A 24,087-nucleotide genomic window follows, 5' to 3' on the forward strand; every position below is an offset into this window, starting at 1 on the left:
ACCTAAAGCTAAATACACGGGCCTCAGACATTATCGCCTCCATCGAAAATGCAGCCGCCGCGGCCGGGATTCGATCCCGCGACCTTCGGGTCTGACCTGAATGTCGATATTACCGAAAAGAACAATGAGTGGTTAATATAACATACGGCACCCAAATATGCTCTCACGTGCACGGCCTTTGATCATATGAAACCAACGACCATCCGAGGGACGTGTATAGACCTGGTATTTTCAAATTTCCATTTGCAACCCCTACAGGAACCGCTATCCCTTCATTTCACGCACCATAAAGCCGTGATAATGAATGGACAACGCAAGCCAAGCATCATCTAACTAAGAAAAATGAAAGTTTGATGTCTGTAATATACACACAGTGTTTCTCACTCTTTATTTGATGGTTGATGGGGCGCTACACGGAAGATTCACGGTTTACCGATTATTCTCTCCGGAGCTTCGCCCCACTCATCATCATTCACCACGTGGATATGCTTTGATTTTTTTAAATCGTGCTGCGTGATAGCTGGAACACCCTTTATAGCTTTGAGATGTCAAACCCCATATGCCAACCAACCGGTATGTTCATTGGAAGGATACAATAAAAACGATGCTTCGCGTTTAATCATGTGTATATGTTACCATATTCATAAGGTCGAACGGAAGGAAATGGATCAAGGGCTGATGTTTTTATGAGACGCAAGCTAATGAAGTCTCATAACGACGTGATGTGACATACGGCATGTGTGTCGCATTCTATTGCATCCAGACCTCAGTAAATGCGCTGTGTCCATGTCCTCTTACTCGTCTGTTGCCTGTTTTTTGCGCTGGACTACGTTATGACTGACTCGTTCCAACTCGCCCAACAAGCAACGTTGCTCAGTAAATGAGCATTTTTCTTTAAATCGGTAACGAATAGTGTCATTAAAACGAAAGCATTAGATGCCTCATCAAATGCGAAAATTGACCGGCGTCCCGCGTCGGCGTCTCCCGTCGGCGTCCCCACGAGCGCTGCAAAAGTCATCATCATGTGATGACGTCACCATATGACGTCATCATACAGTCAGAGTGACGTCGCAGTGACGTCACATGATGACGTCATCAGGTGCATCTTAGCCTGGTCAACGTTGAGTCCGTCACGGAAGCAGTGCAAAACCGCGTGAGGTGCCTCCCATCCTGGAGGCAATTCAAAACCAAATATGGTACAGAAAGCTTTTGGAGGGTGACGGCGCAGGAACAATACATCGACTGTGAAGAAAAAGAAGGTGGCTTTCGACTTCCAGTCGTATTAGGAGCGTGCATAAGGGACCTTGTGAATTTTTGACAGCTCTATTGTAATCTGCGACACGGTGTTCAGTAGCGCTCAGTAGCCTTTCGACAACGGTAGTGTTTTTATCTCGAATAAGAATTCGTCAAGATGAAGGAATCTAAGAGCTTCCACGAAAACTGCGCGACACATTGTGTTAGAAGCTGAACGGCAGCATCAACAAGCCGACAGCTTGTGAAGGCCTCATTTACGTCAATTCAAATGAGCGAAACGCCTACAAAAGCGCAAAACAAACTTAAACAGGTCGAACGAAATTCGTCCTACAATCAGCGGCACTGTTTTGCATCTGAACACGAAGAACACGGCATGAGAGAGTAAAACATAGTGTTTCTGATTTGCATGAAAAGACCGTCACAGGATTATGCCATGTGTATTCTGAGCCAACAATCGCAGCTGCCTTCTGGACAAATTGATGTGAAGGCGCCAGCACAAGATATCGTACGTCATACAAAAGAAAAAAAAATGCTGATAGCTGGTATGTTCAATAGGACAAAAGGCTCCTGTGTACTGGTTTCTAATGCCTAAGTACTGGAAGCATCATTATGTGAGACGAGCGCGAGAGAAATCGTCGGGCGTTGTTCATTAGCGAGAGCAGCGGTAGGGACGTAAAAAAAAAATAAAGAAAAGATTTGAATAAAAATAAAATATAAGAAACAGGAATCTATACCGAGAACAATATGAGTTGCAAAACACGATACAGATAACAAATTCATCATTATGTTTAGGAACTCCAATTACTTCACCTATGAATAACGTCTCCTTTTTCAATTACGGCATCTGAATATGTCTTTGTATTGCATATCTTTTATTTGTGTATTGTACACAATCCCGCAAGACAAAGCTTCGAGGGTTTACAAACTTTTTTCTTAGAAATGCGCGGGCATTCATTCTGTCAATATCGATGGCGGTAACTGTTAACAAAATTTAATATCATTGGATATAGCAGAATGTCGTCAAAGAACACTACGACTTGGGCTGTATTTGTGCTTTACGCATTTTGCATTCACCTTCAACTGTATTCTTTTACAATATCAGCCATAATGTGGAGAGTTCGACCTTTTGAGATATGAGTAGCCGATAATTTAAGCCTAAAACTGGTGCTTGCCGGCGTTTCTATACTCGTCTTGACAGAAGACCAAAAGCACCAGCGACACCTGAATAGCCTTTTTTACTTGATTGTCATGGCAATAATAGTGTTGTTTGTTTGAATAATGTTTGTTTGCAATACGAGATTTTCTGACTAACTTCCGCTGCACTCTTACTTACAGCATTACGGTACTATACTCTGTATCACGAAAAAGTGTCGATTATTATTCCGTGCAGCGCTAAGAATACTGTATACGGATATAAAAAAGAAACGCCACATATACCGCCGACTTTATTAATTGATGAGGAAGCACACGTGTTGCACGCCTGAAGTGGGTCATGACGTCAAGTGAAGGATGATGCGTGTACATAATCATTTAATAAAGCCAGGCATGTTTGTACTGGTAGTGAAAAGGAATTGTTGCTCACTCACCTGTCTAGTAAGTTTTTTATATGCTGCTACGACAAATTTCTCACTTATCTGTTTCTTAAAGAAACAGGAAAGCGCAGTTGTTTTTATGGAATAGAATTTTGATGCGATGCGACCTTCCGGTCATCGTTTTTCTTTATCTTCCTTTCTGCCTTTCACAAGAATCTAGCTCTTTGCATTTGCGATTTGAACATTTATTTTACAAAGCACACAAACTATGCCTTACTGTCAGCATCCCTAAACACTAGCGGGCACGTGTGAGCGTAATATGTAGCGTCATAAGTTTTCATTCTACTCATTCGAGAGCACATTATTTTCACATTCCTTTCGCCAAGTAAACCCAGATTATAAATTCATGGCACTGCTTCCATCTATCATCGTACGACGGGAGCGTATAATTCGGCCCCTTCTAACGACGAAAAAAAATCACCCAGCAAGAAATTCAATCTTGTTAATATTAAGACATTCTGATCGTCTTGTTATCTGTACTTTATTCCAGCCAGCATTTTCGACATCGCTTAAATCAGAATGCGCCGAGAGCCGCCTGAGAGCAATCCCTCTTACGCCACGATGCCCGCGAGTCATTCGCACCACACGAGAGACTTTTCCATCATCACTCAAGAGAAATCCAAACAAGAACAACAAAAAAATGTTTCTGAGAATTTCCATCTCACTGGATAGCTGCAGGTCGCAGCAGGTTCGTTGACATTTTTGCATTTCATACGAGAGATACTCGGCCTACAAGGAAAACAACAAAAAAGAAAACAAGAAAAATTGCGAGACACAAACTGTTCACTGGATGCGCACATTCAGGAGACGCACTCACCTCTCCTGTTTCGCGGTTTCGAAATCTTGTTCATGGCACGCTGCGGCTTTCAATATTATTTTTTACCAGCGTGATACGATTTCATGTAAAACATGCAAATTTTCAGCTTAGATTCAATGACCGAGGTCCAAGTGTTCGGTGTGGCAGCGGAGGTCAGTTGGGAACGGCGCTGCTAGTGTTTGGACTCGGAACCAGAAAAAAAAAAAAGAAAAAACGCAAAGTACAGTTACATCTCAGCATTTGAGCTACATTTCCATGCGTGCACGGGCTCTTGTATTAACAATGTTGCTTGTGAAAATGCTGCATGTTGCTTTCACGTCCCACACGAGTCACCGTCGAGCAACAACCCCTGGAGTACGCAAGCTCGCACACTTGCCTTGCTAGTACTATGCAGCAGGCATATTTCTGACGTATCGGGGGCTCCGATGAGAAGGACTGCCGACTTACGCTGTGTATTGGAAAACGAATTCTCAAAGACAAAATTCCCGAGGGACTAAATTATTCCGCAGCTATTGTTCGGTGGCCTTATATCGAACGCAGTAAGGAAAACAATAACAAAGCAATAAAATAATCCGCTCTCCAGTCAATAGAGGTTAAGTTTATACTTACTCAGAGATAACTCAATAACAGTTCTATTGAGAACAGTACACTCAAAAGGGATGTCTATTGACCGAGCAGTTACTGTAAGCGGAGTGACAACTAATGAACCTATCAGATCCTACATAAATATGTTCAGCCAGCTATTTTCTATTTTCCGGCTTTTCTCAGTCTTCAGTCCTATTTCTTGAAAAATTCTTCAGCTGCATTCAGTTGAACATCTATGGAACGTTTATGCAAGGCATCATAACTTGTCGGAGAAAAAAAAAAAAAAAAGACGCGTTTCTATAACCACGTTTGTAAGAAAGAATGCCACATGATCCTTGAACTCTTATTTAAATAGCAGTTTACGAACAAACTCCTCAAATTCCATGTTTTCCCCCCTGCCTGTCAATAAGAAAGTTGTTAAACATGACGTCATGATTAAAGGGACACTAAAGAGAAACAATGAATTGGTTTTGATTAGAGGACTGCACGGGCCGTGATTCTCGGTCCGGGCCCGGCCCGGGCCCGGGACTCGTTCAAGTTTACCCGCCCGAGCCCGGCCCGGTGACTAAAAGCCATACCCGGGCCCGGCCCGAACCCGAGAAAGAATTTCGCCTACCCGGCCCGGCCCGGCCCGACCACATATCGGGCCCGACAAAGGCCCGAGCCAATAAACTAGGTGGTGTTGCTCGGACATAGAATCGACCGCAAGGCTTTTTAGGTGGAAAATATCTACGCACGCTTGGTGCATGCTTTCCTAGCAAGTGTACTTTAACCTACGGTACTTTCTTGTAAAAAGGGGCTAGCTCACCAGAAACAGTTAAGCGGACATTCTGGGTACGATGAACGTTTGTTGGGCAGGGGTATACTCTACCTAATTTTCTGCGAATACAGTCGGGATCATCAAGAGCGTTTTGTAGCAGATATCGTAGGAAGAAAAGTGATTTGCAGCTTGAGTCCGGTTTCAATAAGGAGCGCAATAAAAACAGAGAAAGAGAACGGAATGCTTTATTCACTTTGTTTTTATGGCGCTCTCTATTGAAATTTAAATAGACACGAAAGTGAAACAGATTGATGAATTGTGCTCTGAGAAATCTAATGTCGGTTTTTTTTTTTTTTTATTGACATGATGTAAGGAGATGTTGGCGCACAAATAAGGCGCCGGCTACTCCTTAGCTCTTGGAGTACATAGGGTCCATAAAGATAAAGTACATATTGTCCACATTTCTAATCATATACAATATACAACTTAGCGTAACAGTCAAGACATAACAGTCAAAACAACATATTCAACAATCACATACATGTGTACACACGGTGATGTTAAAAAAAAAGAAACAGCAACTGTTGCATAACATATCCAAGACAAAAATAGTCAACACACATAAGTATACACTCTGCCGTTAATACAAAACAAAGCTTAAATCTGCTAGTAATGGCCAACACACATAAATATACACTCTGTCGTTAATACAAAACAAAGCTTAAATGCGCTAGTAATGGCCAAGGATGCCACTCTCTTCAAGAAAAATTTTCAATGCTTTTAAAGCACACTTCTGTAAGCCTCTTGTTGGCCACGGGCCTAGAAGTTTCCTTAAACTTAGTGGTCTGCGGTCTAATGTTTTTAACGATGATTGAAGTCGGCGTCTTGGTACGTCGTGCTGTGGGCATTCTAGAAGGAGGTGATATATGTCTTCATCTACGAATCCACAATCACATTCAGGAGTTTCAGCGCGGCCAATTTTGTGTAAAAAATGCTTGGTGTAGGCAGTTCCTAGCCTTAATCGGTGAATAAGAGTTTCCACACTTCTGTCTAAAGACAACGGAATTTCAAATTCGATAAGTGGATCTACATGATATAAATCGGAGCTTTTAGAATTTTCGTCGAACCACGCATTTCTACAGATATTGAAAGATTGTGTCTTTAAAATGCTTCGCAATTCATTTTTCGATATTGGGATAGAAACGATAATTTCACCTACACAGATGCATTAATAAAGGCGAAAATGAAGGTCAAAGGTTCACTTTTAAGTTTCGCGCCAAAATCTCCACGCGTGAGCACACGGATTTCAAAGTCTATTTTTCGTATTTTGGCGACTTTGGCTTGTCGAAATTTCCTGAAGCTTCGTATGTTAAGTCTATGGTCCCCTCGGAAGACAATGCACTTCATTTTTACCGAGTAGGAACTACGTCAACGCCGTCAAAGTCTACGAAGTTTCGGCGTTTGGTGCTGGAATTTCAAGGTGGCGTCACCACCCGTGATTTCATTTTGCGCGTTTTCTCGCTTACCATGCGTCTTCTCGCGGCAGGCGTGGTGATTTTTGATTGTGAAAGAGTAATTTACTAATACGACGAACATCGTTTTTCCCTTTAGTGTCCCTTTAAAGCGTGCTGTAACGACAAAGCCAACCGTGCACCCTTTTGGATATGACCACATATATCTTCAACATAGTGGCACATTGCCACATTAAGAGAAATAGAGGAAAAAAGCCAGATCTATTACATTTGTTGTAAATACACTAACCTAGATAAAAATTATAACGAACCGCACGCACCACGTGTACATTGGAAATACGTATAAGAAGCCGAATGGAAAAAAGAAAATAAACTATTTGTCATAGCATTCTTTTCATATAACGCACCACTGCCATTATATACAGTCTGTAAGTTTTCGTGGCATAGTTTGTAGTTTATTTGTTCGCATGCTATTGTACAAAAAAATAAAATTATAAAGAGATTCCGCTATAACCACACCATGCGCCGTTGCATCACGTATCCTGCTGCGCTGAAGTTTCTTGCACTGCTTGCGCTGGCCGCAGAAGCACACATCTGCTTTTCAAAATGTGAAGGCGTCGGCAGTCGTAGTTCTTAATTTCCACCACTGGAGCAAATTTAGGATGTCTTTTTTAAACTTCTGCAGAATGAAAATAGCTGTTCAGCTCATCCTTTCATTTCTCTCGTTCCCGAACCGTGTGTCAGTCTTCAATATAACCTATAAATACCTCTGAGGGCTCCTCCTTGCAGTTTTAAGCAGCGTTTGTTATGCACGGCTTGCACAGGGCTCTTTTTTCCCATATTATAATGATGTATGCCTTCCTAACAATGTTGTGCCAGTAGAAGGTGGCCTACGCTGGTAAGAGTACACTGGTAGGACTGGAAGTAGGCAGACAAAGTGATTTAGATCTATTTTCGGGGTTCATTCTAATTTGGTAATAAAAGTGCGAATAAGCTTCTCGACGCTTACCGGATGCATATGATTGGAGGTAAGAGGACATCACCCAGCGTGGAATTCGTGGTTCTTATTTCAAGCCAGATATTTTGTCAAGCGAATATACTTTGCCTCTAAACATGAATATGCATGTTTAAAAGACTTATGCCTTCCCACGCCGTTGTGGCAGTATCATGTAGCTCGCGCACTATACATAGCGCAGGGGTGTCAAACACGGCCCGCGGACCTCTTTCTAGCAAGCCTGCGGACCGCACATGACTGTCTTCGTCCCATTTTTTTTATTTATAAGTACGTTCTCGAGGTACACAGGCATGCCAGGTCTAAAGCATTTTCTTTTTCGTGAGGCACCGCCTGCAGCCACCAGGTGTTGATACATAACCGTGAAACAAAGCTCTATATTGCAGAAATGGCGTCCAGATTTTAGTCATTTTGGAGATGGGTATCGATATGGTGGTGGAATCTTGCCGCCGAATACCCTTCAGAAATGATTCATATATGAAATATTAAAAAGGTCTTTCAAATGGCAACGTTAACTGACATCTGGTACAACCCACTCTTACTCCACCCCCCCCCCCCCCCTCCACTCCTACCTTCGTCAATGTCCTGGCCCTTGCGAAAGTAAATTTTCGTGAATGCGGCCCGTTAGCTGAGGCGAGTTTCAGAGCCCGGATATAACGGAACAAGACGAAAGCTCGGAGGTTAACAATGTGGGCACACAAAGCAGGCTGTGCATGTCCATCTCACGTCACATGACCTCTGGCAGCCGAGACGGAGCCACAGAAAAAGAATGTCTTTATAAAGATTTATGCAACGAGACTCTGCGCAGTCTTTCCGTTTTAGTGGAGGGCTGGAACTTTCAAGAACGTTTAACCGCCTTGGATCTCCGTGATCGCACTAGCGATGACAAGTTATAGGTATGAATTCTCTATATTACATTTATTACGGCGATTACAGAATAACATTTGGGATATAAAATAATAACAAATGCAAATAAAGTAAAGAATAGTGAGATGTTAACTACATAAACGCCTGGTTTATTTACTTTTACCTCGCCCGTTTCAGATAAATCAAGTGGTACCATATGCAAGAAGCACAAGAAGATCAGTACTTGTCGCTCATAAAACTTCTCCAAATAGCTTGCCCAACATAAAAGAAATCGTTTTGTCGAGATCAAATGTGAAACGTATATGTACGCGCAACCTACGAGGAACACACTTGAAGGGACACTAAAGAAAAAAACAATTCTTCTATTACCAGTACATTACTCTTAAAATTTCATAATCACCACGCCCGCTGCGACAATAGTCTTGGTAAACGAGAAAACGCGCAAAAAGAAAATGCGGGTACCAACTCCACCTTGAAAATCGTGCAACAAACACCATGATGTCATAGGTTCTGACGGCTTCTACTGGGATCTACGTAGTTTCTAATCGGTAAAAATTACATTGACCTCTGAGAGGGCCATAGACTTAACATACCAAGTTTGAAGAAGTTTCGTCGACCCAATGTCTCCAAAATACGACAAATACAGTTTGAAATCCGTGACGTCACACGCGGAGATTTCAGCGTGAAATTTAAAAAATGTACTTTGCCCTTGATTTTCTCCTTACGATGGTGAAACTGATTACATTCGATTTTTTAGAGTACACCCTATCAGTCTTAACCAATTCATTGTATCACTTTAGTGTCCCTTTTAGAATTGAGCAAAGTCCCAGCCCGGCCCGATCCGAGCCCGCCACCTAAAACCCGGGCCCGGCTCTAAGCCCGGAGCTTCAGACCCGAGCCCGGCCCGGGCCCGCCGTGAAAGCTACATTACCTGGCCCGGCCCGGCCCACGGGGCGGGCCGGGCCCGGGTTTTCGGGTAGGCCCGAGCCCGTGCAGTGCTCTAGTTTAGATTGATAAAGTGTACTCGGAGAACTCTTGTGTAGCTTATTTCACCACCATACGTTTATTATTAGAGGACAAAAACAGGTTCAAAGTTTCATTTTTAAATTTCGCGCCGAACTTTGTAATTCGTGAAGTAAAAGGCTTCAAAGAGCATTTAACGTATTTTGACGCCACTGGCTCGACGAAATTTCCACAAACTCGTTATGTCAAGTCTCTCACCCACTCAGAGGACAATGTACTTCGATTTAACCGATTAGGAACTATGTAGGCCCAAGCAGGCGCCGTCAAAAATATGTGACGTCACGGCAAATGGTTGCGGGAATTCCAAGGTACCGTCGCCACCTGTATTTTCTTTTTGCGCGTTTTCTCGCTTATTAAGCGTCTTCTCACAGCAAGCGTGGTGTTTTTGGTATCGTGGAAGACTACTCTACTAATGCGAGAAAAGTCGTTTTGCTCGTTAGTGTCCCTTTAACAAACCTTGAAGACAGGTGTCGCTGGAGCTGACGTTTCGGCAAGTGGTCTTGTCTTCTTCAAGGAGGCAACTGAAGAAGACAAGACAAAACGTTGACTCGAGCGACACACCCGGTCTTCAAGGTTCTCTTCATCGCTTGCAGCTTCCATCTTCGGCATTATTCGCATCACGATTAATAACGCTCGAAAAGTAAAGCCGAAGCGTTAGAATGTCCTAAGTGCATTACGAGTCTCGATTCTGCAGCTTTGGTAGGAGTTCATGTATCCTGATTGCGGTTCAGATAAAGCATTTCACGCACCTTTATGTAGAACGTTCAGACTAATTATGTATTCAAAAACGAAGTTTGTGTTTTACTTCAGATAACCGCTTATAATTCGAACATACACGTAACCTTTGTGACAAATCATATTTATTTTTTTGGGAGCATTTAATCAGAGCTCCCCCTCGATCATGCAGATTATCTCAGCGCACGCGGAATTCGTGATTCATTCGAATAGAACCGTTCACGCTGTAGAAAGATACTTTATTTTATCTTTTCTGAGTATAATAAATGGACACTCCTCTTCGATCATGCAGATTGAATGGGAGCTGAACTCGCGTTTAAAAACTTGCAAACAAACAAAAAAATAATAAGCCCTCAAATTATGACGGAGAACGTGCGCTTGAATGGGAACAAAAGTGACGGCTCAGGTAGCAGAAACAAAGTACTTTTCAAACAGAAGAAGTGGGCGAAAAGCAAACTCAGGGTCCTTTAGTGTTATTCCTGCCTTTCCAGACGAGGACACTCGACATAAAAAATGGGCGCCTGGTTCCCTTTCATGGAATGTGCCACATTTCGCGAACGCTTCCCGGCAAGTTCATCTCACGACATCAATATGATCGTTTCGCAAACAGCCAGTCAGTTTCGCCGCGGAGCGAGAACTTCTTAATCAACACAAGCCCTTCATTTCGGAGTTATCTGCCTCTCTGTCGTGTGGGGAACGCAGCTGTATGTATTCTCGCCTCGGTAACTTGGCTGCAACGCCAGCGCTGCACCTACTGTCTAGATACGTAGGTACTGGAGAGGTCGGCGGCGCCTGAAAAGATCTTACAGGAGTCGCGGCGGCGAGGCCTTGAGGCGTGTCCGGATCAAAGAGAGACCGCAGAAATCAGAAATTTCACCATGGACCCATTTCATGATCAGCGGTATAGAGCCGGGCGCCAGGACACTACCTATACTGATGGTTGCTTGCAGAGCGCCGAGTGTCGTTGTCAGGCGCCTGCGGCGCTAGCAGGTCCCTTTAGAAACGCGTTGTAGCAGAAATTGTGTGCTTGCATTACAGTTTTTTTTTTTCAATGTGTCGCGGACACGGTGTGAACAGTGAACGGGTGAATTCGTGTCTGCGGTATACACTTACAATAATTTAAAAGCCCCGTGAAACCTTTTTTTTACTGCTATTTTTCATTTTCGCTTTTCCCGAGTCATCTCTATTTCAGCGTTCTGGACAAAGGCGTCGTCCCAACACACAGCTCACACGGACGTTCCACGCCTGAGCGCCGAAGAATTCCGGTAACAACACGTGAAATAGACCGGGGGGGGTTAACGTGCGTTTAAGTATTGATACTGCTACGTGTAATAGCGCACACTATAAAGCAATCCACCGGGAGGCCTCTGTCGTGGATGGAACGTTAAAACCGGGGCATTTTCATAGGCCTCTGTCAGCCCGCTCTCTAGACCAGATCGAACTGATACCGTGAATAGACGCTATCCAGCATGGCTAGCCCCTATTGTGCGTCCTGGCCAACCTGGCACGGTACTGACGCTTGTTTGCTTTTAAGTTTTTTCTACTACGCACATAGTTTGGTAAAGCGTAGTGGCGCTGTCTCGACAAGTATGTGGTTAAAATGATCTTGGTAAACAAGCATGATCATTTTGATTTCCTGCTGTTGTACTCAAATTACCTCCTTGTTAAAAAGAAACATCAATCACGGACTAGTTGTTCGTTATTCTTGAATTTTGAAAGACCGGTTGTCCTAAGTTTTCAAGGCTATTCAAGGAGCCTGTAACTGCCAATGCCACCTCTACAATGCTTTTCGCAACCTTGAAGGGCCAATACGTGCCAGAAGCGCGAGCAGAAAAATGCGTGATTGTAAGCAGTCGAAACGACCTCGCCGCGTCGGTAGTGAAACGGAAGTTCATCATGTTGAGAGCACTAAAGCTAGAAAAACAGCATAGTCATTGTTAACTGAAAACCGAAAGCAACAAGCGTCGGTTTACTATAAACTTTCTCATAAACGTTCCCAGTGAAAATAAATTTGCGAGTCGGAACTAATGCTACCGTAAGGGGTGTTGGCGGCGAAGTGTTTTCGGAGAGCTACTTCGACCGAGGGTGTTAAAAAGAAAGAACGCGTGTCTTTTGTTTCCAGGATCTGTGTCTAGTCCTCATGGAAAACATGTCACGTTCCGGCGAACCAGTTTAACCGAATCTAGTGAGCGAGGAATCCGCCGATGCCCCTTCTCTTCTCTTCCTTTGCGCCAGTTCAGTCCGGGATTTGTTTCTGCAACTCCTTTTTCTTTTCCCGGATGTGACGCGTGTGCTGATGCGTGCTTAATTGAGGCGCACTTTGTTCTCGAAATTCTCCGCCACTCTTTTCTGTTTATTTCCTTACATTTGGACAACTTTTTTCTCCGCTTCGGCATTCCGTCCGCTGTTAATCCCTTTGTTTGCAGCGTATGCTCCCTGAGAACATTATCGGAGGAAGATGAAGAAAATGATGTCGTTAACGCTAATTAGTCGGGCGGAAGTGAATGCGAGCCTTAAGCCTACCATTACTTACGTTTTTAAATTTGTCGGTTTTCTAAGCTGAAACGTCGTGTAAAGCTCTTTTAGTCTGATATCTGTGAAAGCTGGCGAAAGGATTCTTTTGTTGTTGTTGCCTTCGAGATATTATCGAAAATATTATCGTCGTTGTACCGTAAATGATGTATAATAAATGAGATGAATCTTTCAACTACAGCTAAATTTCGTATACTGAAAGACCATATTTGAAATTTACGCTTCAAGAGAAACGATTAATGGAACCAAATATTTCATTTTTGTTTTTTCATGTGCCCTCACAGCGCTGAAACCGACTACCAATGTGCATGCGGTTCGTAAACTTAAGATTAACAGGATGGATTTGTGAGTTACCTCGCACTAGTACAGTCGAAAAATTTATAATTTTCAATCGCAATAGGTACATTTAAATGACAGTCATATTTTCTAAACGCAGTGCTTTGCACACTCGTACTGCCTCAGGCTAGCTAGGAATGATTAACACGCTAAAAATGGCAATCCACTCAGCGCCTATAACGCAACCGCGTTCGTAATCTACAAAATATCGAGTCTAAAATTTCCTACAGCTTTCGCACTGGTTCAAACAGATGTAGGGTTCTCAATGTGGGTGGAGCAAGAGGGCTCAACTTAATGAGAAACTGAAGTTAGCTTGACGGATGGCCTGTCGATCGAAGCGTACTCTCGACGAGGGTAGTTTCATTTTAAAGCTGCCCTGCGCTATAAATATCAAAATAGCGTATACCTCCTTCTTCAGGAACCACTACTCTCTATAAATAGCATGTCCGAGAGATGAAGTAGAGCGCACGAATGAAAGTCTGAAGTTTTTCAGACTGACTTAAGGCTTAGATATTTGTTGGAATGCTTTTTTCTTACATTGGAGTGCAGGCGTTAGGTAAATATTGTCGCCCAAATAGCTCACTGCGTGTCTGAGAGATAGAAATCCGTTGGCTAAACTGCAGAAGGGAGGTGGAAAAAGAGAAGGAGCGATAGATGGAAACACAGTGAGGTTGGGCAATTGTTAGGCCGGCTGGCTACCCAGTGAGAGATAAAGCTAATAAAGAGAATAAGAAAAATAGAGGAAAAATTTACAAAAAAGGGGCAAAATGTCTTCCACAAGATATAAAGGCGCGTTGATGCTACCAATAATACGGAGACAGATTGGGAACACAAGTGCCTAGAAAAAAGTGGGTGGCGAAAAAGAGAGAGAGAGAAAAAAAATAAAAAGGACAGAAAAGGTAGGGTCATGGTATGCACAAGTGTGACAAAAGTTCAGCCTAACTTGAGATGTGGATGCTTTGGGTAATGAGTTGTTGTAGGATCCAGGAATGAAAACCGAACAAGCACAACAAAGAAAGAACACAATGAGCTGCTGCTTAAACTCAAAGAATAAATTTAAGGATAGCGTCGTTTCCGTACGTTTTATCTGAGCTAACGGCCTACTCATAGTAGCGTGATTAGAACATAATCTCTCCACTATCGCACACAGCTTATAGTTGTACCTGGTAAGAGCTTACATGTTCGAGGGCACGGGAACGGTGAACCTAATGTACATTTTGTTCACCAATGGACACCCCTTTCCAAATAGCTACAAAGGATATGGGCCTAACGTCGGCTTATAAAAACTAAGCTTCTTTACCACATCCCAGGGGCTCGGCTTATTCGGAATTCTGTCGCGCCAGCTGGAGATGGTAAAAAGCGCAACTGTGTTTCTTGCTAGTGGAAATAATTGGATGCGTAGTAAATCCCGATTCATCCCGTACGGGCAGAGATTATTACCTCGTGAGCGGCTTCCACTATAAGATAGAGTAAATTTAGCCCGACTACCTGCTTACGTCGTGCATTGGGCGTCTCTTTTGATTAGTACGAAGCTGTAGCTTTCGATGTGTACCATCCTGAATGAGAGGAAGTATTAAATTTTGTCTCCTCTTCTTAACACACATTGTTCATATAGGATTCTAAGTGATGTCCTGCAGCAATTTCCTTGTAGGGTAGCGAAGCCGATTGTGCGCTTTTTACGTCCTCACTTTTTGCGCGCTCTTTCTCTTTCCTCTCGCTCTGGAAAAGGTAGTCGAACGTGACACAAAAGGATTAGGCCTGACAGCGAAACGACACACACCGGGTCTTTCATACGTGTTCTTAGTGGTATTATTATTACTTGATATATATAAACAAACATACAAGGACATAAATGAAATAGAGAGGGAGCCGGCTGACAACGGCCACTGAGAGGGCCACAACGCTTCCCTGCTCTGTCGGCGTACAGGCAAACCAGTTGAATTTATCGCATAATGAAATCTCAGCGCGCTCTGTGAAATGCGTCTAGGAAAGCTTTAGGAGGTCTGAAAGGCGGCACATCGTTTACGAAGAACTTCACGGGAAGTGAAGTTCTTCGAAACTATAACACCAAATTGGACGGGCAGCAATGCACGATCACTCCTTGCTACGAATGGAATTATTTTAGAAACTTGGCGGTAAAGGAAGATTAGCCGCTACTAGCATTTATTATGCAATAGATTACCTTCATTGAACTGTTAGGAGTAGACGAGAAGGAATTCGGACTGCATGCGTATCACAGCACGAGAATGGAAGACTACGTACGCTGGTCACGTTAGATCTTCATCGCTTGATCAATTCCTCTTGTATAGTAATAGTCACTGATATTTATAGGATACTGTGTTCTTTTGTAATTTCTCTGTTTTCTACTCCCTACTCCTGCAATAACTTATAGAGGCTGTAGCATGCTAAAACTAAAAACAATCAAAACATTTGCCCAATTTGATCACGTGCCTATGCACTATCCTTCCGAAGATCCATTTTCTTGTGGCAAGATATACAGCCTTAAAATAATAGCAACTAATGCCTATTTTACTCAATCTACTTGGCTACCTCACAACCAAAGTCCTGCATCTACCTTGCTGTTTCTTTCCTCTCGTGCTTGATTTCGTGCATTTCTCACGAGAAAAGCAGTTGTATTTTCACGCACAACGACCTCAAAAAAGCTTTCTTAGCTAGCGTGATATTCCTGTACACTTTAACGTTAGCGGCCTAAGTATGTCACAGCATGTTGGACCGAGGAGAAAGCAATAACACTGCAACCGTCCCAATGTTTCAACAGCTCCCTATTCTCTAATTACGCTAACAGCTTGCGCGAAGCCGTGTTTTCCGTCCCTCTCCTAATGGAACGTCAAGTGAATCCTCTTATCTATTCAGAAACAGGCCGACGGTAAAAACAAGACAGAAAATTACCCACACAGACATTCGCGTAGACGTACCTAGAGGTACTGAAATAAAGCTGTGACCCACAAGAGTCCCATCTCGAGCGAAACAAACGTGAATGAGAAGGTGAAGACGAGAGCGGAGGGGGTTGAAACAGCCTGGTCGACTTCTGCACTTTGCTTGCGAGAATTGCTTCGCAGCTGTATACGTGTATGGGAATGAAGGCGGAGTGAGGACGACAGGATAAAGGGCTTGCGCTTTCTAAGGCACAGCAAGCATTTCAGTTTCCTTTCTTACTTTCTCCGCTGTTGCGAATCTGCGCAGCACCCGAAAGAAGTGGAGCGGGATTTACGATCCGTGAACTGTTCCCCATTGAGGAGGCGAGGAGGTCACAGTAGCAGCGGTGGCTCCTTCCCGCGCAGGCGCGCTGTCGTTCTTGGTGCCTTCCACCTTGTCAGCAGTTTCCCTCTGGCGTCGCCTACGTTCGAGCGGCTGTATCTTAATCTTTAGTTCTATTATATTTGTTCGCTTCCCTCGAAACTATTGAAAGCAGCGGGCTGCACGGGATTTTTCGACGAGAGCACAACCCGCTCCGACCGTTTCTCTCTCCCAATCTTACCTCAACTTCTTTTCTTTCTCTCCCTCCTTCACTTTGAAGGCGAATCAGAGTTCGGGTCAAATTCTTGCCTGCTTGAAGTAGGATCGCACGTTCTGTGCCTTTGCTCCCTACCGTGAGCGTCATTGCCGAAAACGGCGCGCGCTATTGAAGGCGGAATGTGAAGCGAGGGAGCAAGTATTGGCATCTGACAAATGGCTTTCTGGAGCACCCGTCTCCCGGGGCTTCTTCCTATATTTTTTCTATCTTGATGTTCGGCGCCAGAAACATGGCAAACAATGCGCAAACACATTTTGAGGGAATCGTGATTGCCCGCTCCTCGGAATCCGCAACGAATCCCCCAAAATGCGAGGTGCGAAGCCGTGCGCAGAAATGAGGCAATGCGTCTGTGGGGAAGTGGCGGACCGTAAAACGCTTAAGAGGATGAACCATTCGTGCTGCGGTGTCTCGGGCATGCTTTGGTTACCGCGTGCTATCTCCTGGTACGCATTACCTCCCACAAAAGAAAGAAAGAAAGAAAGAAAGAAAGAAAGAAAGAAAGAAAGAAAGAAAGAAAGAAAGAAAGAAAGAAAGAAAGAAAGAAAGAAAGAAAGAAAGAAAGAAAGAAAGAAAGAAAGAAAGAAAGAAAGAAAGAATACAGTCAACGCGAATGCGGTTTAATATTCTGTCCGTATCCGTTTACAGAGGGAGAAAGTAAAAAAAAGAAAATTTAAGGTTGATCACGGTCAAATCTGCTTCTCTATCCTTCACGTCATAAATCCCAACAACAAACGAATCGGGCCATGCGGACCTAAATTATATTTGAAATAACCGTAGATGAAGAGATAAAAGTGGGATGAAACTCGTGCAAAATTGCGGATCGAAAGCTTAGTTTCAATTTTCTTGCGTAAACGGGAACCGTTTTAATAATCCCGAATATGTGAGGTATGAGGATTATTCTGAAGTGAAGTCAGAGCTGTTATTGTGCGCACTCTTTTTGTTATGGGGTGCAGAACTTCGGACAGGGCGATGAAGAAGGCCTTAAAATGAGCGCTGTTATTTATGCTATGTCGATAGCGTTTAATGCGACGCACATGTTTGCCCTAAGCTGGCAGGGTCCATAAGGACGGGGATGTTTCCGGGTACAAGAACGTATATTGTAGATTTATTTGTCTACTACAATTAAAAGAGAGATGGTTATAAATAATTTTTACTGGAGAGGCTTGCGTGGCTGAACGCTTATCATGCTACTCCAAAATAGTATGATTCATAGGGTAACCCCAATGTGTAATTCCATATTTTTGGTCGTTCATGAATTGGGTTCGAAAGCAAGTGCCTCGGAGAACATTGTTAATGATAATTTACAGTTTTCACATTCCTTGTTCAACAAGTGTGCTCACATTTTATGTATACACTTTTCATCGTGCACACAGCGGATGTAGGCGGCTGCATACAAACATATTTCTCTTGTGGAGGAGTGCACCTTATGTTCATTTGATGAATTGGCATCGAGGCGGTAAAAGAGACGGAGAAATAACAGACAAAAATGAGCGCATAGGCAAGACATGCGCTCGTCCTTATCTGTTCTTTCTTCATCTCTGTCAGTGTCGCGTTTCGAATTCGTCAAATGGAAACATACGAACTCGCCCAAATGTCTACGCTTCTACTCCTTAAGTCACTGAGTACCCGAGGTAATATTCACTTACGCGGCTACGTAGTTCGTACGCAAAAAGCCTAAGGTATCTAAACATTGCTATTGTTGTCTTCTTTTTTTTTGTATTGCAGTTATCTTGATGTGCGCCTCACCAGACACAATAAGGGCGATTATGCTGGCCGCTCTTGAGCTCAACATGGTGGGCAGCGGAGAGTACGTCTTCTTCTCGGTAGAGCTGTTCAGCAGGTAAGAAAATTTACCACATATAGAAATAAGTTGTGGAAACGAAGTACTTGCAGGTGTACCGAAAGCTGATCTAGCTGGCAGAAATTCACAAGATTAACGCTGGCAGATCAAAGACAGAGTTGACTTCATTTCTTCATTTTTTTTTTCAAGCGAAGGTGGTTGTGAGTTACAGATTTCGGTGGCGGCGTTGTCGTACGCTAAACACCCTGCGCCGGCGCCGGAATGAATAGATAAATGCGGCCCTCGCAGGTGCGCATGTCGCAAGCGTATTTGTGTGCGACGTCTTCCTAGTAATTGATGCTCTCTCGATCGTGGGCTTTTCGGCGATCACCGTCTCTGATATGGCGATTTGATCTTTTATCGAAGCTACTTGTCGTTTCACGTTGCCACATTTCACTGTTGCCTGGATATGACCTGACGTTCCGGCGCCGGAACGTGAGTCATTAGGCATGACGCCAACTGCGTAGGTATATTCTCACGCCATGCCCGCAACCAATCAGACTCGCTTCGCTTCCGTCGGAGAGGACAATGGCTCATGAAAGAAAGAAAGATAAAAAAAGAAAGGAAGGATGAAAAAAAGAAAGAGATAAGGAAAGAAAGGAAGAAAAAAGAAAGAAAGAAAAATAAAGGAGGAAAGAAAGAAAGAAAGAAAGAAAGAAAGAAAGAAAGAAAGAAAGAAAGAAAGAAAGAAAGAAAGAAAGAAAGAAAGAAGGAAAGAAAGAAAGAAAGAAAGAAAGAAAGAAAGAAAGAGTGAAGTAGGTCAGCCACGCACACGCTACGGTTGTCCCCATTTTCCCTATAGGAGAAGTTCTCCTGAATTTCTTTTCTTTTATCTAGGTTTTCTCAGACGACGGTTGATTAAAAATGAAGTGCGCATGAGCGTGTGAATGTTTTGGGGGAGGTGGTTGTAAGACGTCCCAGAAAGAAAGGCACGCAAGCGTTTACCTTCGTGTTCAGCAATAGCTGTACACGAAGGGGAGCTAACGAAGTGCCAAATAGTTAGAAAACGACTGACAAATCAGGTTTTCTGCTGGACGCTCCAGAACAACGCAATTATTGTCGCAATCGGCCACGTGCGCCGAGGCAACGACCTCCTGCCTCCACTAACCTCGAGGCTACCGTTGTCAGAGCAGCATTGCACATTACGGCGCGACCGTTGCAGTTGCAGACCAACGGCGAGGTACGAGGCCCCAACAAATCGTTCCGATCGCCACGGCCATGACGTTATTGCATTTCGCGCTGATCGGAGCCCAGCTCTGGCCTCCGCGTGACCGACAAAATTAGTCTACGCCTGGCCTACAAGGCTGAGAGTGAGAAAAGAAAAACACAGATAAACTAAAGGATAACCAGTGGGCTTTATGTATGACCCGCCTTGGTCGGATGCACAACCTTTCTCAAAGCTGCAGGAATCAGTACGCGGAGGACCCGCGTGTAACGCGCTTTTCGGAATGCCACCTCCGAGCCCAAACGCGCGAGGCCAATCTTAGCTTTTGTTTAGTGCCAACGTGCGAGGAAGACTAGGTAACTTAATTACGAGCCAGTGGCAATTGCCTCGATTGGCTGCTGCAGGTTTGGAAGAAAAGAGATGGGTTACGTGCTTTCGTCGTCTGCTAGATAACCACCTAGTAAGCGCTCTGTCGTCGTTTATTCAGGATGCGACGATTGGACGATCGACCACTCTCTGTGCAGATGCTGCTGGAGCACCGCCCCCATCGCTCGGCGGCCCACAAGGCCGTTAAAGCACTTTTGTGCTTCTTAAGAACTACGGGCCTTTGTGTACGCCTATGACTGTTGTACAGTGCCACCGCCTCATACGTGTCAGCTCATTCATTGATCATTTCCTTTTTTTTTTCTCGCTCCCCCCCTCTCTCTCTCTTTGTCTCTCCCATCTTTCCACTCCCCTTCCCTTTCCCCCGGCGTAGGGTAGCCAACCGGACTGCTGTCTGGTTAACCTCCCTGCCTTCTCCCTTTTTGTGTTCTTTCCTTCCTTATTCAGGTCATTAACGCGGTGGTACTCGTGTTTATAACAAGGCAGGAAGTAACGCAAAACTTTCTGACTGCTGATCATCAGGCATGGTAAAACAAAAAATTGCCTTTCATGCCTATGTCTTGATACCGATGAAGCAGCGCGAAAATTGACACATTAACGCAGGCATAAAGTAGACGCAAACACAAGAGCCGGGTTTGCGTCTTCTTTATGTATGCTTGAATGTGTCTTGTGCCCTGCTTTATCAATATCGTGGCTCAGCAACAAGCCCAGTACATACTTACGCCTTACCTTGGCAAATACTGAACAGATGCCTCTTGTTAGATGCTTATCCACGCCTGATCAACTGGACTGTGTTTCACTGGCCTAAAGTGTTCTTGACTTCACTAGAATACATTCTCGTTTCCTCCTGAGTTTATGAAAATTGAACGGAATACGAACAGCCTAAAATGCGACCCGCACGCGAAGGCGGAAATAAGTGCGCAGTAGGTTAAAAAGAAATGAACATTTTTTTTTTTTTTGAAGTAGCATGTAGTAGCCCGCTCATTGCAAGAATGCCTTTGAAGAACACTGTTTTAACCGATGAGACGTTGACTTAGCTTGAATTTTCAAAATATTTTTTTTACCTTAAAAATCATCTACACTACATAAATCGCGCAGTCTCTGAACACTTTATTTGTGCTAATTGCCTGTTCTTCTGAATTACTTTATGCAATGTGCTTATTAGCATTTTGTACATGAACCAAGGAACAGTAAATAAATGAAAGTTATCACACTTTGAAATATGTACTATTATTAATGTAGAAAAAAAAAAGATGGAAACGAACAGGCACAATTTAGGCAGGTTAGCTTTCTGGTTCGCTTTTGCTCGTTTTAAAAGAGCTTTTGTCGCTTTCTTAACGCTAGATATATTGAGCAGTATGTTAAGTGAGTTTATGTTTGTGCAGAACTTGGAAAAGTGTATTTGACTGTCCGATGGGCGTTTCTATATTCTCAATCCTTTTTTTTTAGTGCTTTTAGTTGCGTATGTCATGGGAATAGAAGTAGCCGGGACCAGTAAAAGAGCATCTGCCATAAACCGCGCCAATAAAACAAAATTAAAAACGCGCACTTGTACGCAATCGCGTGTTTTTAAAGCCTACAAAGCGCAGTAGCGGAACTTGCTGTCGCCATCCAATGAGCAGGAACGTCACGAATGGCGTCATACCACCGCCAAAATTTGAAGAAAGACGAAGGTTCTACCTGGCGTTGCACAAGGATCGCTATTTTGCCGTCGTCAGTGGTTGGCACGTGTCACTGGAAGGTCAGTAACATGCGCCGTGCCGCCTCGCTGTTCTGACTATTTTGCCAGCATCACTGTTGCCAGAACCAGAGTCGACAGGGACATGCCATTCTAACAGTGACGTCACGTGTGACGTTTCTACTCAAATCACGTGACCCTCCCGCATGTGAAGGCGACCGAAGCTCCGCTACTGCATCTTTTAGGGCATGGAAAGGCGCTATGCAATCAGGTTCCGGTACTAGAGCTATACGAGCTTCGTGAAGGTAATCATCATGTTCACAGGCGTGCGCAAGATTCTTTATTAAGGGGAGGGGGGCAAGTTTCACCACAACGCAACGTCCCCCCTCCCCCCCTTCAGCTTTTCGTTGCTCGAGCCCTAAGGAAAAACAGGCTCCCCAATGGATGCAGACATGAAAATGAAGCGATGACGGCCTTCTCAAAAGGCCTGCCTTTGGTACCCGGCTATCCAAGGGTAAATATAGGAAGTAAGCAGTAATTGCAATGCAGTATAAGGGGTCCTCGGCCGCCATTATCGCAAAAACCTACGTGACGATAACCGTGAACTTTACACAATGACGAGACAGGATCGAGAGGGTAAATGTATTGGGCAGGCTTGGCGCCCCGTTTAGATGATAAGGAAGCTACCCTCCCCCCCCCCCCCTTGCTCTCTCTGTGCGCGCGCATATTATCATGTTTAGGATACCAAACCGCATGTTTATATTAACAATTGTGCGCTTCTCAAATTGTTCTCCCTCTTCTTAACCATCACGATATCTCTCCTCAGCCGCAACGACAGTCGGAAGCCATGGTTCCGCAAGGGTGACTCAGAGGCAAAGAATGCCTTGGCCCAGAAGGCCTACGAGGCGCTGCTCACCGTCATCGCGAGAACGCCTGAAACCGAGGACTTCATCAACTTTTCACAGGAGGTCAAAAAACTTGCACTGGAAAAGTTCAACTTCTCATTTGGCAACGAGGAGGTACGTCGGACGGGTTTCAGTCATGTGAGGGATTGATAAAAACAATAGAACCAATAAAAATTCAAAATTCGCAAATACATAAACAAAGACACGCAAGAGTGCCTGTGCATGCGTGTTTTCTGTGCATTTTTATGTCTGCGTCGCTTCACGATTTTTTAGTCGTTACCGTAATGTTCTACCTTGATAAGAAAATCCAGCAGTTCCCGAGAAAGAAATATTGCTGTCCCGTCCGGTGAAGTCAGCTCCGAGAAATTTCTGTTAGTAAACAGGAGAGAGAGGTAGAAACAGCAAGATTATAAATAAAAGAGAAAAGAATCTATGTACGTAGAAAGCTAACATTGTTGGTTTACGAGTTGTTCTGCTTGGCTGTACTGTACGGGCGGGAGGAGCAAGCGGACATATAAATTAGGAGCGAGTTCAGAATACAAGTGACCATTGAATGCAATCTGTTGGTATCTGACGGTCTCCTTGAGGTCTATTACGCTGTTCTGTGAACACTGGGAACTCCAAAAGCGCTCGTGTAGCCTCTGGTGCGGAGATTTATAGAACCCACTATCCAAGAACTATCATGTATGGCCACGGACTATATGGCCACGGATCTGTCTACAGAGCGTTGCAACATCAGTTTACTCTAATCACTATAGTATATAGCCTGTGCACTATAGTATACTGTATATAGTATTAACTATAATATAGTATAGTATAGCCTACACTATAGTATATAGCCTGTGCAAAGGTGATGTATTAGTGCCTCATCGCAGCTATACATGCGTCGTGCGGAACATTGAGGGTAAATGGAATAAGTGATGCCTAGAAGCTCTTTAATATGACACTGAGCCACAATTTAGATAAAAATTATGCGAAAATCACGAAATAAAGTCGTGGTGGACGCGGCCCGTCACCATATAGGGAGAAAAATAGGCATCTAATAGCTCTATTTGCCAAGAAAATATCCACAACATTCACGCGTTCAGATTTTGTAAAGAACGTCAGTTAAAGTAGACGCTGAAGTCGCTCAAGTTGCTGCAATAATTTTTTGCCAAGATTGTTGAGTCAGTGCTGCAGCAGAAACTGTTTTTATGATACTCAAGGATTCTTGTCTGAACATTTTTTAATTACGCGCGCCAAGTTCTTGAAAGACGGAACATAAAAAAAGAGAACTTGTAATGTAAGCCTTATCCGATCAGGAAAATCGTGCAATTTCCCATATTTTTACTGCTGCTTGTTCCATTTAAAGAGTCAATACCATATGCCGCCTCTTTAATTCATTATCATTTCCCTAGAGAACTGTACATAAGAAAAAGCGACTTTCCACTTAGTGGCCAAAGCGTTGTTTGTCGTCAGACTGCCGACGTCGCTGTCTTCCTTGCGGTAGAGTGTTATGCATGCATTAAAAGTGTGTTCACATTAAAATATGTGCTCCTCGTCTTCATATAGCCACATGAACAAAATCTTAAAATGTTATTATGAAGCAAAATAGA

The 24,087-nt window shown here is 43.7% G+C and overlaps 1 protein-coding gene across 1 annotated transcript in view; it reads left to right on the plus strand.

Annotated features, from left to right (window-relative positions):
* The window catches only part of LOC119394632 (atrial natriuretic peptide receptor 1), a 165,374-nt gene that overhangs the window by 48,352 nt on the left and 92,935 nt on the right, over positions 1-24,087 (plus strand). Inside the window, exons 2-3 of the mRNA XM_037661950.2 lie at positions 18,246-18,360; positions 22,414-22,606. Of these exons, the coding sequence (XP_037517878.1) occupies positions 18,246-18,360; positions 22,414-22,606 (308 nt within the window). The remainder of the gene's footprint in view (positions 1-18,245; positions 18,361-22,413; positions 22,607-24,087) is intronic.

This window comes from Rhipicephalus sanguineus, chromosome 5, assembly GCF_013339695.2.
Source record: "Rhipicephalus sanguineus isolate Rsan-2018 chromosome 5, BIME_Rsan_1.4, whole genome shotgun sequence".
Taxonomy (NCBI): Eukaryota; Metazoa; Arthropoda; class Arachnida; order Ixodida; family Ixodidae; genus Rhipicephalus; species Rhipicephalus sanguineus.